The sequence below is a fragment of the Carassius carassius genome, chromosome 21 (assembly GCF_963082965.1).
Source record: "Carassius carassius chromosome 21, fCarCar2.1, whole genome shotgun sequence".
Classification (NCBI taxonomy): domain Eukaryota; kingdom Metazoa; phylum Chordata; class Actinopteri; order Cypriniformes; family Cyprinidae; genus Carassius; species Carassius carassius.
The window spans coordinates 1,226,125-1,240,000 of record NC_081775.1 but is presented as its reverse complement, the minus strand read 5'-3'; the positions used below and the strand labels follow the sequence as shown (position 1 = coordinate 1,240,000).

The 13,876-nt window shown below is 41.1% G+C and overlaps 2 protein-coding genes across 3 annotated transcripts in view; both read left to right on the top strand.

The window, feature by feature from the left end:
- LOC132097344 (uncharacterized) overlaps positions 1-13,876 on the top strand; it is a 404,710-nt gene that overhangs the window by 347,277 nt on the left and 43,557 nt on the right. The gene's annotated exons all lie outside the window — the stretch shown is intronic.
- Positions 1-13,876, top strand: part of fgd (faciogenital dysplasia) — a 48,266-nt gene that overhangs the window by 25,020 nt on the left and 9,370 nt on the right. For both annotated transcript variants that reach the window (XM_059502970.1, XM_059502967.1), the window contains exons 5-17: positions 140-220; positions 4,651-4,787; positions 4,967-5,123; positions 5,199-5,337; positions 8,594-8,652; positions 8,877-9,023; positions 10,000-10,092; positions 10,182-10,261; positions 10,472-10,502; positions 12,535-12,636; positions 12,875-12,928; positions 13,127-13,228; positions 13,314-13,442. In XM_059502970.1, the coding sequence (XP_059358953.1) occupies positions 140-220; positions 4,651-4,787; positions 4,967-5,123; positions 5,199-5,337; positions 8,594-8,652; positions 8,877-9,023; positions 10,000-10,092; positions 10,182-10,261; positions 10,472-10,502; positions 12,535-12,636; positions 12,875-12,928; positions 13,127-13,228; positions 13,314-13,442 (1,311 nt within the window). The remainder of the gene's footprint in view (positions 1-139; positions 221-4,650; positions 4,788-4,966; positions 5,124-5,198; positions 5,338-8,593; positions 8,653-8,876; positions 9,024-9,999; positions 10,093-10,181; positions 10,262-10,471; positions 10,503-12,534; positions 12,637-12,874; positions 12,929-13,126; positions 13,229-13,313; positions 13,443-13,876) is intronic.

The following is a 13,876-nucleotide window of genomic DNA, read 5'->3' as shown; positions in this document are numbered from 1 at the left end:
TGTCGGTCATTGTGTGGCTGTGTAAGTGGTCAAACACTTGTTGATTTGAAGGAAGTCTGTTAGCAGGCGTGTGGCATTTCTAAACATGTGTTTTTTTATAGTTTGACTCTCTTCCTGTCTTGCTCTCTCTGTCTCTCAGTCACAGAAGCTGTTGAACATCGCTAAAGAGTTGCTCCAGACAGAAGAAGCGTATGTGAAGAGACTCAACCTGCTGGACCAGGTACACACACACACACACACACACCAGCACGGATCACTGGTCCTCCGTTTCTCCTTTACAGTGAAGTGAGCTGTTTTGTGTTCACACAGCTTCCTGTTTCTGACACTTCCTCTAGTTTATTTCCTCTACAATCACTGATTTCTGATCTTGTGTCAAACTGATTCAGACCACACTGTCAGGTGTCTTCATAAAACATAGTGTTTGAGACTCATTAAACATTTTTGTTAAAATTTTTGATTGGACTCTGTTTGAGCTGTAAATGAAAGTGATGATTGATGCAGCAAGGCCAACGTCCTTCTCGTCTAAACCAGGCCTAATGAGAAAGAATTACTTGATTTATTCATCTTATTTAAGTAACTGTTTTAATTATGAATTAAAATGCTTTTTAATTAATTAGATTACTAAATAAAATATAGAAGAAATCAACTATAGTCAACCCTTCTTCCAGCTAAATGACATAAGAGCTGGTTGTTATTGCAGAATATCAGGAGGTCGATGTGAAACACAGGGGTTATTACATGGTTACTCGTTATATAACTCAATAATTGGACACAAAATATTGATTAGAGTGGAAATGTATCAGCTCATTGCATGCAAAGCTTGCATGAAGAAAAACATTCCTAACAAACGGCTTTGAGCCCAGATGAATGAACAAACTGTATGGGCATTTGAGGGAAAATGTACAGTCATGCCACTTATTATTATTAATAATCGCATGGGCATAAAATATTGATTTCAGAAGAAAGCATTTCAAAATCGTACCTGTTTATTATGTATTAATCCATTCCAGTGTATAAAACAATCGTCTTCAGAACACAATTTAAGATATTTTAGATGAGATCCAGGATGCTTGTGTCTGTCCCATAGACTGTCTGTAAATAAGAGTGTCAAGGTCCAGAAAGTATGAAAGACATCATCAGAATAGTCCATCAGCCATCAGACGTGCTATCAGGGTTATATGAAGCGATGAGAATACTGTTTGTACACGAATCTGAGCTGTACACAGGTATGTCACAAGGATACATTTTTTACGTGTATTTATTTACACTTTGGTTTGAAAGAACACAGCGCATCGACGCAGTGCGGCGGACACAGAAGAGCGCATGTCATCTGTGTACAGCTCAGATTTGCCAAAATAGCGCTACGCTGATTTGGAGAGACACAGCTAAACAGATGAGTTTTAAGTCTAGATTTAAATGTGACCAGTGTTTTAGCACATCTGATCTCTTCTGGAAGCTCATTCCAACTGCGGGCAGCATAGTAACTAAAGGAGGACTCCCCTTGTTTTGTGTGAACCCTTGGTATTTCTAACTGACTCGATCCTAATGATCTGAGTGCTCTGTTAGGTTTATATTCAGTGAGCATATCTGCGATATATTTCGGTCCTAGGTCATTTAGTGACTTATATACGAGTAAAAGTACTTTAAAATCAATCCTAAATGTAACTGGAAGCCAGTGTAAGGACCTGAGGACTGGTGTGATATGCTCAGATTTTCTGGTTCTAGTCAGAATCCTGGCGGCAGTGTTCTGGATGAGCTGCAGCTGTCTAATGGTCTTTTTGGGAAGGCCGGTGAGGAGCCCATTACAATAGTCCACCCTGCTGGTGATGAAGGCATGAACAAGTTTCTCCAAGTCTTGGCTGGAAACAAAAGATCTAATTCTTGCAATGTTTTTTAAATGATAGTATGCTGATTTAGTTACTGCTTTGACATGACTATTGAAACTAAGGTCTGTCTCCAGAATCACACCAAGATTCCTGACTTGATTTTTAGTTGTTTGACCCCTAGAGTCAAGGTATGCATTCACCTTGAAAACTTCATCTTTGTTTCCAAATGCAATGACTTCAGTTTTTTCCTTGTTTAACTGAAGAAAGTTCTGGCACATCCAACTATTAATTTCATCAATGCATTGGCAGAGGGATTCAATGGTGCTGTAGTCATTTGGAGATAAGGCTAGGTAAATCTGGGTATCATCAGCATAGCTGTGATAGGCAATTTGGTTCTTTCTCATTATTTGACTAAGTGGGAGCATATACAGGCTAAACAAGAGCGGTGCAAGAATTGAGCCTTGTGGGACTCCGCATGTCATGGACGTCCACTTAGACTTATGCTCTCCTAGACTCACATAATAACCTCTCCCTTCTAAGTATGACCTGAACCATTTGAGTACCATCCCAGAAAGGCCGACCCAGTTTTCCAGTCTCTCTAGTAGTATGTTATGATCGACAGTGTCAAACGCAGCACTGAGATCTAGCAATACCAGCACCGATATTTTGCCAGAGTCACAATTTAAATGAATATTATTTATTATCTTAATGAGTGCGGTCTCTGTGCTGTGATGCGGTCGAAAACCAGATTGAAATTGTCCAGGGATCCATTTGAGTTTAAGTATTTGTTCAGCTGATTAAAAACGACCTTTTCTATAATTTTGCCTATAAAAGGAAGATTAGATATTGGTCTAAAGTTGCTCAAAATGGTGTTATCAAGATTGCTCTTTTTCAGGAGGGGCTTAACAACTGCAGTTTTTAAGGAGTTTGGAAAGTCCCAGAAAAAAGTGAGGCGTTCACCACTTCTAAAAGATCTGCTTCTAAGCAGTTAAGCACACTTTTGAAAAAAGATGTGGGAAGTGTGTCAAGATAGCAGGTTGATGATTTTAGGTGCTGCACTATGTCTTCCAGAATTTTGCTATCAATTGCTTCAAAAATCGACATAGTATATTTTTGATATTGTGGCCGAATCTGTCTGACCTCTGCATTACTTAAGGATGTGCTAATCGCCTTCCTGATATTGATGATCTTCTCAGAAAAGAAGGATGCAAACGCATTGCATTTGCTGTCTGAGAGCATTTCACTGGGAATCTGACTTGGGGGGTTTGTCAGTCTCTCAACAGTGGCAAAAAGAGTACGCGTGTTATTTAAGATACTGTTTATAAGGTTTGAGAAGAAATTCTGTCTAGCTGTGGCTAGTTTCACATTAAAAGCATGAAGGCTGTCTTTATAGATGCTATAGTGAATTTCAAGTTTTGTCTTCCACCACATCCGCTCTGCTTTTCTGCATTGTCTATTCATAGTCTGAACTGCTGTTGATCTTCTCCAAACTGATTTCTGTCTGTTTGTTTCCTTACTGACTATTATTGGAGCAATATCATCAATAACATTCTTAACTTTTGAGTTGAAGGAATCAAGGAAAGTATCAACAGAGTCTGCAGAAATGCTTGGTGTTAAAGATATAGCTTCCATAAATAGTACACTTGTGTTCTCGTTAATGCATCTCCTTCAGACAGAGACCGATCTAGATTCAGTTGTAGCAGACATCAAAATATCAAAGAAAATACAGAAGTGATCAGATAGTGCTATGTCCTTAATTACAATGGATGAAATGTTTAGACCCCTACTGATGATTAAGTCTAGAGTGTGTCCACCTTTGTGTGTGGGTCCATGCACATGCTGAGTCAAGTCAAAAGTGTTTAGAACCGTTATCATTTCTTTTGTAGTTTTGTTTTCTGCATTATCTATGTGAATATTAAAATCCCCTGCAATAACAAAACAGTCAAACTCTGAGGAAATCATTGATAACATTTCTGTGACCTCTTCAACAAAGGCTGGAGAGTATTTTGGAGGCCTGTAAATAATAATAAACAGAATGCGTGGAGCACCTTTCAGCACAATCCCCAGATATTCAAAAGACAAGTACTGACCAAATGACACTTGCTTGCATTGATAGACATCTTTAAATAGAGCAGCTACACCCCCACCTCTCCTAACAGTTCTGCAGACACTCATGTAAGTGAAGTTAGGAGGGGCTGCTTCATTTAGGACTGTTGCATTGCAGCTGTTTGAAGCCATGTTTCGTTTAGAAACATAAAATCCAGATTGTTTGTGGTTATAAAGTCAATGATTAGAAATGAATTATTTTTTAGTGAGCGTATGTTTAAAGATGTTAACTTGATGGCAGTGCTTTGTGTCTTTACATCAATCTTAGTTTGATGCATAATAGGCCGCAGATTAGATGAGTTTGCCCTTCGGCTTGAGATGGCCTTAGACTTTCTATCACGTGATAAAACTGAAATAGAGAAAGCTACAGGCACACTGGGTTCCCGCTTGTTCTGTAGGCATTTGTGAATGTTGCTGCTATTATAGCTATTAAATACAGTCAAAAACTGAGGTGTGTTTGTAAAAGGAGCAAACGATTATCCAGTGACATCCCAGATGAGTTTCTGTCTTCTGCAGTTTCAGAAGATGTTTCAGATCCAGATGCAAGTGATTGATGACCAAAACCACAAAGTTTTCTGAAGCGTTTGAAAAAAGACCAAAACGTTACTAAAGTTTAAACAAGTTACATAATTTGATGGTCTCTATCCTGAGCTATAGATTGCTAACAGTAACCCCTGTATCATTGTGCGTGTGTGTCTGTGTGTGTGTGTGTGTGCAGGTGTTTTGTGCTCGTCTGACCGACGCTGGCATCCCTGCTGAGGTCATCACAGGAATCTTCTCCAACATCTCCAGCATCTACCTCTTCCACCACCAGTTCTTACTGCCTGAACTACAGACACGCATCACACAGGAGTGGTGAGAACACACACACTCACACACTCACAGACACACACATACACACACACACACACACACACACACACACACAGAATCATGTGGCCGATCAGAATCCAGTGTTGCAGAGAGTGATTGATGAATTAGACAGATTTCAGATGGCTGATAAATGTGTGTGTGTGTGTGTGTATGTTTGACAGGAGCTGTAATCCACGCATAGGGGACATCCTACAGAAGCTGGCCCCGTTCCTGAAGATGTACGGCGAGTATGTGAAGAACTTCGATCGTGCCATGGAGCTGGTGAGCACCTGGACGCAGCGCTCGGCTCAGTTCAAGAGCGTGGTCCAGAGCATCCAGGTCAGAACCCTGAGATCATGTGATGATGTCTGATGAACCGCAGACTGTCCTCTGAACCCGTGTGTGTGTGTGCAGAAGCAGGAGGTGTGTGGGAACCTGACGCTGCAGCATCACATGCTGGAGCCGGTGCAGCGGATCCCACGCTATGAGCTCTTACTGAAGGACTATCTGAAGAAGCTGCCCACCAGAGCCCCGGACCACAGAGACGCACAGAGTGAGCTCACACTCTTCACACACTTACACACACAGAGTGAGCTCACATTTTTCACACCCTTACACGCACAGAGTGAGCTCACACTCTTACACACACAGAGTGAGCTCACACTCTTCACATGCTTACACACACAGAGTGAGCTCACACTCTTCACACTCTTACACACACAGAGTGAGCTCACACTCTTCACACACTTACACACACAGAGTGAGCTCACACTCTTCACACTCTTACATGCACAGAGTGAGCTCACACTCTTCACACTCTTACATGCACAGAGCTCACACTCTTCACACTCTTACACACACAGAGTGAGCTCACACTCTTCCCACACTTACACACACAGAGTGAGCTCACACTCTTCACACTCTTACACACACAGAGTGAGCTCACACTCTTCACACACTTACACACACAGAGTGAGCTCACACTCTTCACACTCTTACACGCACAGAGTGAGCTCACACTCTTCACACTCTTACACGCACAGAATGAGCTCACACTCTTCACACTCTTACACGCACAGAGTGAGCTCACACTCTTCACACTCTTACACGCACAGAGTGAGCTCACACTCTTCACACTCTTACACACACAGAGTGAGCTCACACTCTTCACACTTTTACACACACAGAGTGAGCTCACACTCTTACACACACAGAGTGAGCTCACACTCTTCACACTTTTACACACACAGAGTGAGCTCACACTCTTACACGCACAGAGTGAGCTCACACTCTTCACACTCTTACACACAGAGTGAGCTCACACTCTTCACACTCTTACACACACAGAGTGAGCTCACACTCTTCACACACTTACACACACAGAGTGAGCTCACACTCTTCACACTCTTACACACACAGAGTGAGCTCACACTCTTCACACTCTTAAACACACAGAGTGAGCTCACACTCTTCACACTCTTACACACACAGAGTGAGCTCACACTCTTCACACTCTTACACACACAGAGTGAGCTCACACTCTTCACACTCTTACACACACAGAGTGAGCTCACACTCTTACACACACAGAGTGAGCTCACACTCTTCACACTCTTACACACACAGAGTGAGCTCACACTCTTACACACACAGAGTGAGCTCACACTCTTACACACACAGAGTGAGCTCACACTCTTCACACTCTTACACGCACAGAGTGAGCTCACACTCTTCACACTCTTACATGCACAGAGTGAGCTCACACTCTTCACACTCTTACACACACAGAGTGAGCTCACACTCTTATACACACAGAGTGAGCTCACACTCTTCACACTCTTACACACACAGAGTGAGCTCACACTCTTCACACTCTTACACACACAGAGTGAGCTCACACTCTTATACACACAGAGTGAGCTCACACTCTTCACACACTTACACACACAGAGTGAGCTCACACTCTTCACACTCTTACACACACAGAGTGAGCTCACACTCTTCACACTCTTACACACACAGAGTGAGCTCACACTCTTACACACACAGAGTGAGCTCACACTCTTCACACTCTTACACACACAGAGTGAGCTCACACTCTTACACACACAGAGTGAGCTCACACTCTTACACACACAGAGTGAGCTCACACTCTTACACGCACAGAGTGAGCTCACACTCTTCACACTGATTCACTTTGACTCAACACAGTGGAGTCTAAAATCCTGATGATATTATTAAGAGCTAATACTAATAATAGAAATATAGGTACATTTTTATTGAGCTGTTTATTATATTTAGATGTATTATTATATAATATCATAAATTTGATTTCTTCTGGAGAGCAAAGTAGTGTACGTCTATTATTGATTTATCAGGGGACTTAAATAAATGAACACATAATTGAAATATGATTTAAAACATAATGGAATGTTGCAATTAATACATAACAGGACGATAAAACTGTAAATATAACTAGGAGTGTGATGTGGTAAGTTATTATTGTGAAATGAAAAGGAAGATGAAATGCCATGTAAAATATGCCTTAAAATGAAAAAAACTTAAATTGTGACAAAATCAATATATAATGAAATGTTCCAAACATAATGAACATTTATTTCTGTGATGTACAGCTGTATTTACAGCATCATTACTCCAGTCTTCAGTGTCACATGATCTTTAGAAATCAGAATAATATGATGATTTACTGCTCAAGAAACATTTCTGATTATTATCAATGTTCAACACAGTTGTGCTGCACAATATTTTTGAGGAAACTGTGATATATTTTATTTTTCAGGATTCACAGATGAATAGAAAGTTCAAACTAATACTGTTTTGTAACATTATAAATGACTTCACTGTCACTTTTGATCAAGTTAATGTAATGAGTAATAAAAGTTTCACTGAGCCCAAACTTCAGGGTGGTAGTGTAGCAGAAGTGATGTTCTCGATGGCTCATTATCTGAAGTGAAGGAGCAGTAATGATGGGCTCCCTGCGTCTCATCTTTATCAGATGTCATACTGACACACATTTGAGCTCATTATAATCATTATAACCATTACTGAGCTCATTATAATGCTAATGATGCTGCTGGCTGAGTCTGGACACGTGCGCTGTTCTTTAAAGGAGTGGCATTTCACATTGTGTTTTAGTTAACAAGAAAATTTATATGTTCCACTGTCAAATTACTTATATTTCACCATGGAGCACAAAACCAGCCATAAGGGTAAATTTGTTTGAAATTGAGATTTATGCATCATCTGAAAGCTGAATAAATCAACTCTCCATTTGATGTATAGTTGGTTAGGAGAGAGAAATAAAACTATTTGAAAATCTGGAATCTGAGGGAGCAAAAAAATCTAAATATTGAGAAAATCATCTTTAAAGTTGTTCAAATTAATTCTTAGCAATGCATATTACTAATCAAAAATTACGTTTTGATTTATTTACAGTATGAAATGTACAAAATATCTTCATGGAACATGATCTTTACTTAATATCCTAATGATTTTTGGCATAAAAGAAAAATGGATAATTTTGACCCATACAATGTATTGTTGACTATTGCTCCAAATATACCCAGAGACTCTAGACTGCTTTTGTGCTCCAGAGTCACATATGTGCTTAAATTTGATAAACCTATTGATTTCAACATCCTATGAAATGTAATAATGACTTTATATATTTAGCCTGTTATTCCCAGCATATCTACAGTATTTGTGTGTGTTGTCGTGCACCAGAGGGAGTTTGGAGAGAAGTGTGTGTTGTTTAGTGATGGTGTGTTTATTGTGTGTGTGTCTGTCAGATGCTCTGGAGCTGATCTCCACCGCAGCAAACCACTCCAACGCTGCCATCAGGAAAATGGTTAGAGCCGTATTCATCTGTTCCTCAGCTCTTCCGCCTGTCTCAGACAGGATGTGCTGTTTCCATTTCCTGTGTGTGCGAGTGAAAGGCTGTCCTGGGTGAAAGCGCTCTGTATCACTCTCACTTCTCCATCTGCCTCTTTATAATGCTGCCATGCGGCCGCTCACAGTTGTTTCTCTTCATCGAATCTGTGTGTGTGTGTGTGTGTGTGTGTGTGTGCGCAGGAGAAGATGCACAAGCTGTTGGAGGTGTATGAGAAGTTGGGTGGAGAGGAGGACATCGTTAATCCAGCTAATGAGTTCATTAAAGAAGGCCACTTCAAGAAGATGTCGGCTAAGAACGGCAGCGCACAGGACCGATATCTCTATCTGGTGTCTGTTCACTCCATTAAACAGTTTATCTGTTTTCAAAAGTGTTCTTGCAGCAAGGCTCATCATTTACTCATTTACTGTTGTTTCGAACACAAACGGAGATGTAGAGCAGAATGTTCATGCTGCTCTTTTCCTCAACAACAACAAAAAGGGTCCTGAGGGAATAATGTGTTTTTGCAAGCAAATGGGCTCTAGAATGAAAAAAAAAAAGTTCTAGCTGAACTTCCTTTAACTTGAGCTTCACATTTTTTAGCACGAGATGCTGCAAAAGATGCGAGCGCAGCGGTCAAACACCTTACTGATTTCAGATTACATGACACACATTGTAGTTAGAAACATAATCCAGTACTTTACACATTTTAGGTAATATAATCCGACTACTTTTGGATTAATAACTCTTTTTTTCAGATAACCATGAACATGTAAATGTGACACTTCATTATTAAAATATTTATTTTAAAATCTTAGGGGTACTTTAAGCAGTCATCGGTAGCACAGGTATATTTGGAGCAATAGCCAACAATACATTGTAAGGGTCAACATTTTTTCTTTTAGGCCAAAAATCATTAGAATAGTAAATAAAGATCAAGTTCCTTGAAGATATTTTTTAAGTTTCCTACCACAAATACATCAAAACTTTAAAGTAAATTTCCTGAACATTTATATTTTTTTGCACCCTGAGAAGAAAACTGACCCTTACGACTGGTTTTGTGGTCCAGGGTCTGTGCAGTTAAAGTCAAAATCACATGACTCGAGAGTACTTGCATATAGAGCTCGACTCATTTAGTTATGATGCATTAATGCTGATCACTGTATGGAAAAGAGCAGCTGCAACCTTCTGCTAAACTTCTTACTGGAAGAAATGCAATCTTAAAGCTTGTTCCTGTTATCAGAGCTTGAGAGCAGATGAGCCCACAGATGGAGTACACTGGTGCTGATGACGTGTGTGTGTGTGTGTGTGTGTGTGTTTCTCCAGTTCAATAACATGGTGCTGTATTGTGTGCCCAAGCTGAGGCTGATGGGACAGAAGTTTAGTGTCCGAGAGCGAATCGACATCGCAGGGATGGAGGTATGACTTCAGCCGTACGTTCAGCTGTGTCTTTACACTTGTGTCTTCATCTATCTCATCGTGTGCTCATGTCCTCTCATTGGTTGAAGGTTCAGGAAAACGCCAAGCAGAACGTCCCTCACACTTTCACCATCAGCGGCAAACAGCGCTCGCTCGAGCTGCAGGCCAGGTGAGCAAAGCTGATGTTTCTCATCATGTCCAACGCAGATCACAACATTCACTCTGTCTTCACTGCTGAAGCTGCATTCAGAGCCAGCATGACATCCATCCTTGTGAAGATCTTTAGGGCACTTAACATTGAAAAGTATGCAGTGTTAAATGTGAAATCCTGATTTGTGAGCTCTTACCATCGGGCTGTGTTCATATCTGTGGTTGACAGGACGGCTGAGGAGAAGGACGACTGGATAAAAGTGAGTCGTTGTCTTTGCACACGCTTCATGTCAGACACGCTCTAGCATACTGGACATACAGTATTCATATGCTGTTTCTGTTTCTGTTGTCTTTGAAATATGGTTAAAGTACTGCTGAATGTACTGACTAGCTTTTAAGGTCAAGCAAAATATACTCTAATTCCCTATAATGTTATGTATTAAATATTTTTGTAATTACATATTTGATATGATGAAGTTGCAACTTAAGATCAAATAGCACACTAGTTAAAATGATAATTACTCATAATACTAAGTACTTTGCATGTGCTTTAATATGTTTCACTTCATTAAAACACAACAAAAGAATTATCACGCCATAATGATTTTAAATGTGCTTTAAAGTAAAACCTAATTGACATTATTAGGAGGTGCGCTTTTTAAAAGTGTATTTAAGTGCATTTAGAAACAGTCATGACAGTGGCTTTGTCACTTAAATGACCAAATATTATATATTATCTGCAAGCGTGTATATATTTGTATATAATTATTAACAAAAAATGATGTACAGTTAAGTTTAGGTATACTACAAGTGCACATTCAGTACAGTGAAACACTTTTCTGAAAGGGCTTCTGGTGTCATTTTAGCACAACTGCAACTGTATTTCAATTGTTATTTTTATGCAATTCTATTTCAAGTCAACATGAAAATATAATTGACTGCATCTAATGACATAAAAAAATAGTTTCTTGATTTCTGTTCGTATTCATATTGTGATTCATAAGCTTATTAGAGACTTTTCACCATTCGGTCAACTCCCCATTCAGATGATCACTGCGTCACACTGCAGAAGTACAGCTGGATGGGTGGATGCATGGATGGGTGGGTGGATGGATGGATGGATGGGTGGATGCATGGATGGATGGATGGGTGGATGCATGGATGGATGGATGGATGGGTGGGTGGATGGATGTATGGATGTATGGGTGGATGGATGGGTGGATGGATGGATGGATGGATGGGTGGATGCATGGATGGGTGGGTGGGTGGATGGATGGATGGATGTATGGATGGGTGGATGGATGGGTAGATGCATGGGTGGATGGATGGATGCATGGATGGGTAGATGCGTGGTTGGGTGGATGCGTGGATGGGTGGATGGATGGATGGGTGGATGGATGCGTGGATGGATGGATGGATGGATGGATGGGTGGATGGATGGATGGATGGATGCGTGGGTGAATGGATGGATGGGTGGGTGGGTGGATGGATGGATGGATGGATGCATGGGTGGATGGATGGGTGGATGCGTTGATGGATGGATGGATGCATGGGTGGATGCGTGGATGGATGGATGGATGGATGGATGCATGGATGGATGCATGGGTGGATGGATGGGTGGATGCGTGGATGGATGGATTGATGGGTGGGTGGGTGGATGGATTGATGGGTGGGATGGATGGGTGGTTGGATGGATTGATGGGTGGGTGGCTGGATTGATGGGTGGGATGGATGGATGGGTGGGTGGATGGATTGATGGGTGGGATGGATTGGTGGATGGATGGGTGGATGGTTGGGTGGGTGGATGGATGGTTGGTTGGATGGATTGATGGGTGGATGGATTGATGGGTGGGATGGATTGGTGGATGGATGGGTGGATGGTTGGGTGGGTGGATGGATGGTTGGGTGGATGGATGGTTGGGTGGATGGATTGATGGGTGGGATGGATTGGTGGGTGGGTGGATGGATGGTTGGGTGGTTGGGTGGGTGGATTGGTGGGTGGATGGATGGGGATGTTTCAGGTTGACCTGATAATGAAATTAAAGTCCTGTCATCATTTGCTCACCCTCATCATTTTTCACTTTGCTCTGCGGAATACAAAAAGAGAAATGTAATCTAATTGCATATATTGTCATGGAGTAGTTCATGTGTCTCATGCAGTATACTGGAGATGATTAGAAGCTCTGTTTGTTTGGGTCAGTCTCCACTAAAAGTGTGTTGGTCAGAGCAGTGGAAACAAGTGCTTCTGTGATTGAGTCCACATCAGTCTGACTGGTTGAACTCTGTTTGTAGGTGATCCTGGCGACCATTGAGAAGCACAAGCAGAACAGCCAGACGTTCAAAGCTTTCAATGTCTCCTGCAGCCGTGATGAGGAGCACACGCCTGACACGCCGGTAACTCGTCCTTCACACGCTCAACACTGCATCCACTCCATAGTCCTTATGAATTTATGGGAACTGTCTGGTTTTAGAGTGAGATATGACATGGGCATGTTCACTGAGTGATTTAGTGGACACACTTTAAAAGCAGGATCTGTTTTGATTTGATCATTACACACACACACACATCTCAAGTCAGGAGGCTTTGCTGTGTGATTAAAGCGCAGTATTTGATTTAGTGTTTTAATGGCAGGGCCCGTTGAGCAGCGTGAGCACATGTGAGACAGACGGAGCTCAGTATGAGAGGGTGAGACACACACACACACACACACACACACACACACAACCAGAGGTGCCCAGTAACATTTACTTTTACTTTTTGAGTATCTGTACTTTGACTCAAGTAATGGAGCTGTGTACTTTTTTCCACCTCTGCACACAGTGGGTCTGTATATGGGCTAGACATCACTATGTTAACCTGTGTGTGTGTTTATTTGATCTGCAGAAGAGCTCAAAGAAGCGAGAGAAGGAGAGAGAAACATGCAAAGGCTGCAGCGAGGCCTTCAACTTCACCAAACGCAAACACCACTGCAAGAGCTGCAGCGTGGTATGTGAGTGGCACACACACACACACAGACACAGGTTTAGTATGAGATGCTGTGCGTCCTGATGCTGCTGCTGTGCGTCTGCAGGCCGTCTGTGGGAAGTGTTCAAAGGTGTCAGAGAGCAAGAACAGCCGCGTGTGTAAGCCGTGTTTTGAAGTCCTGCAGGGAGCTGAAGGGACAGCAGGGGGCAGCACTGAGCCCAAGAGAAAACTCGAGGTAACAGCCTGACACTCTTTTATTATTATTATTATTATTTATTTTATTATTTTTTTTGTCCTACCGGTTTACCAGCATTTAAGAACGACTTGTAGGGCTGTGTGATAAATCATTATTTGTTTATAATAACTATTATTATTAATTATTATTACCAGTATTTATAGACAATTCCATAATATCCTTAATAACATTTAAAATAATTTTTAATACATGCGGCTCTACGTGTTTTGTCTGCTACACATACGTACACACTGAAACTCAAAGATCTTCTCCACAAAACATCATCAAAATAAAATATACAGTATATGTACAGTATACATATATATATATATATATATATTTACATTTACATTTAGTTAATTTTGCAAACGCTTTTATCCAAAGCGACTTACAAATGAGGACAATGGAAGCAATCAAAAACAACAAAAAGAGCA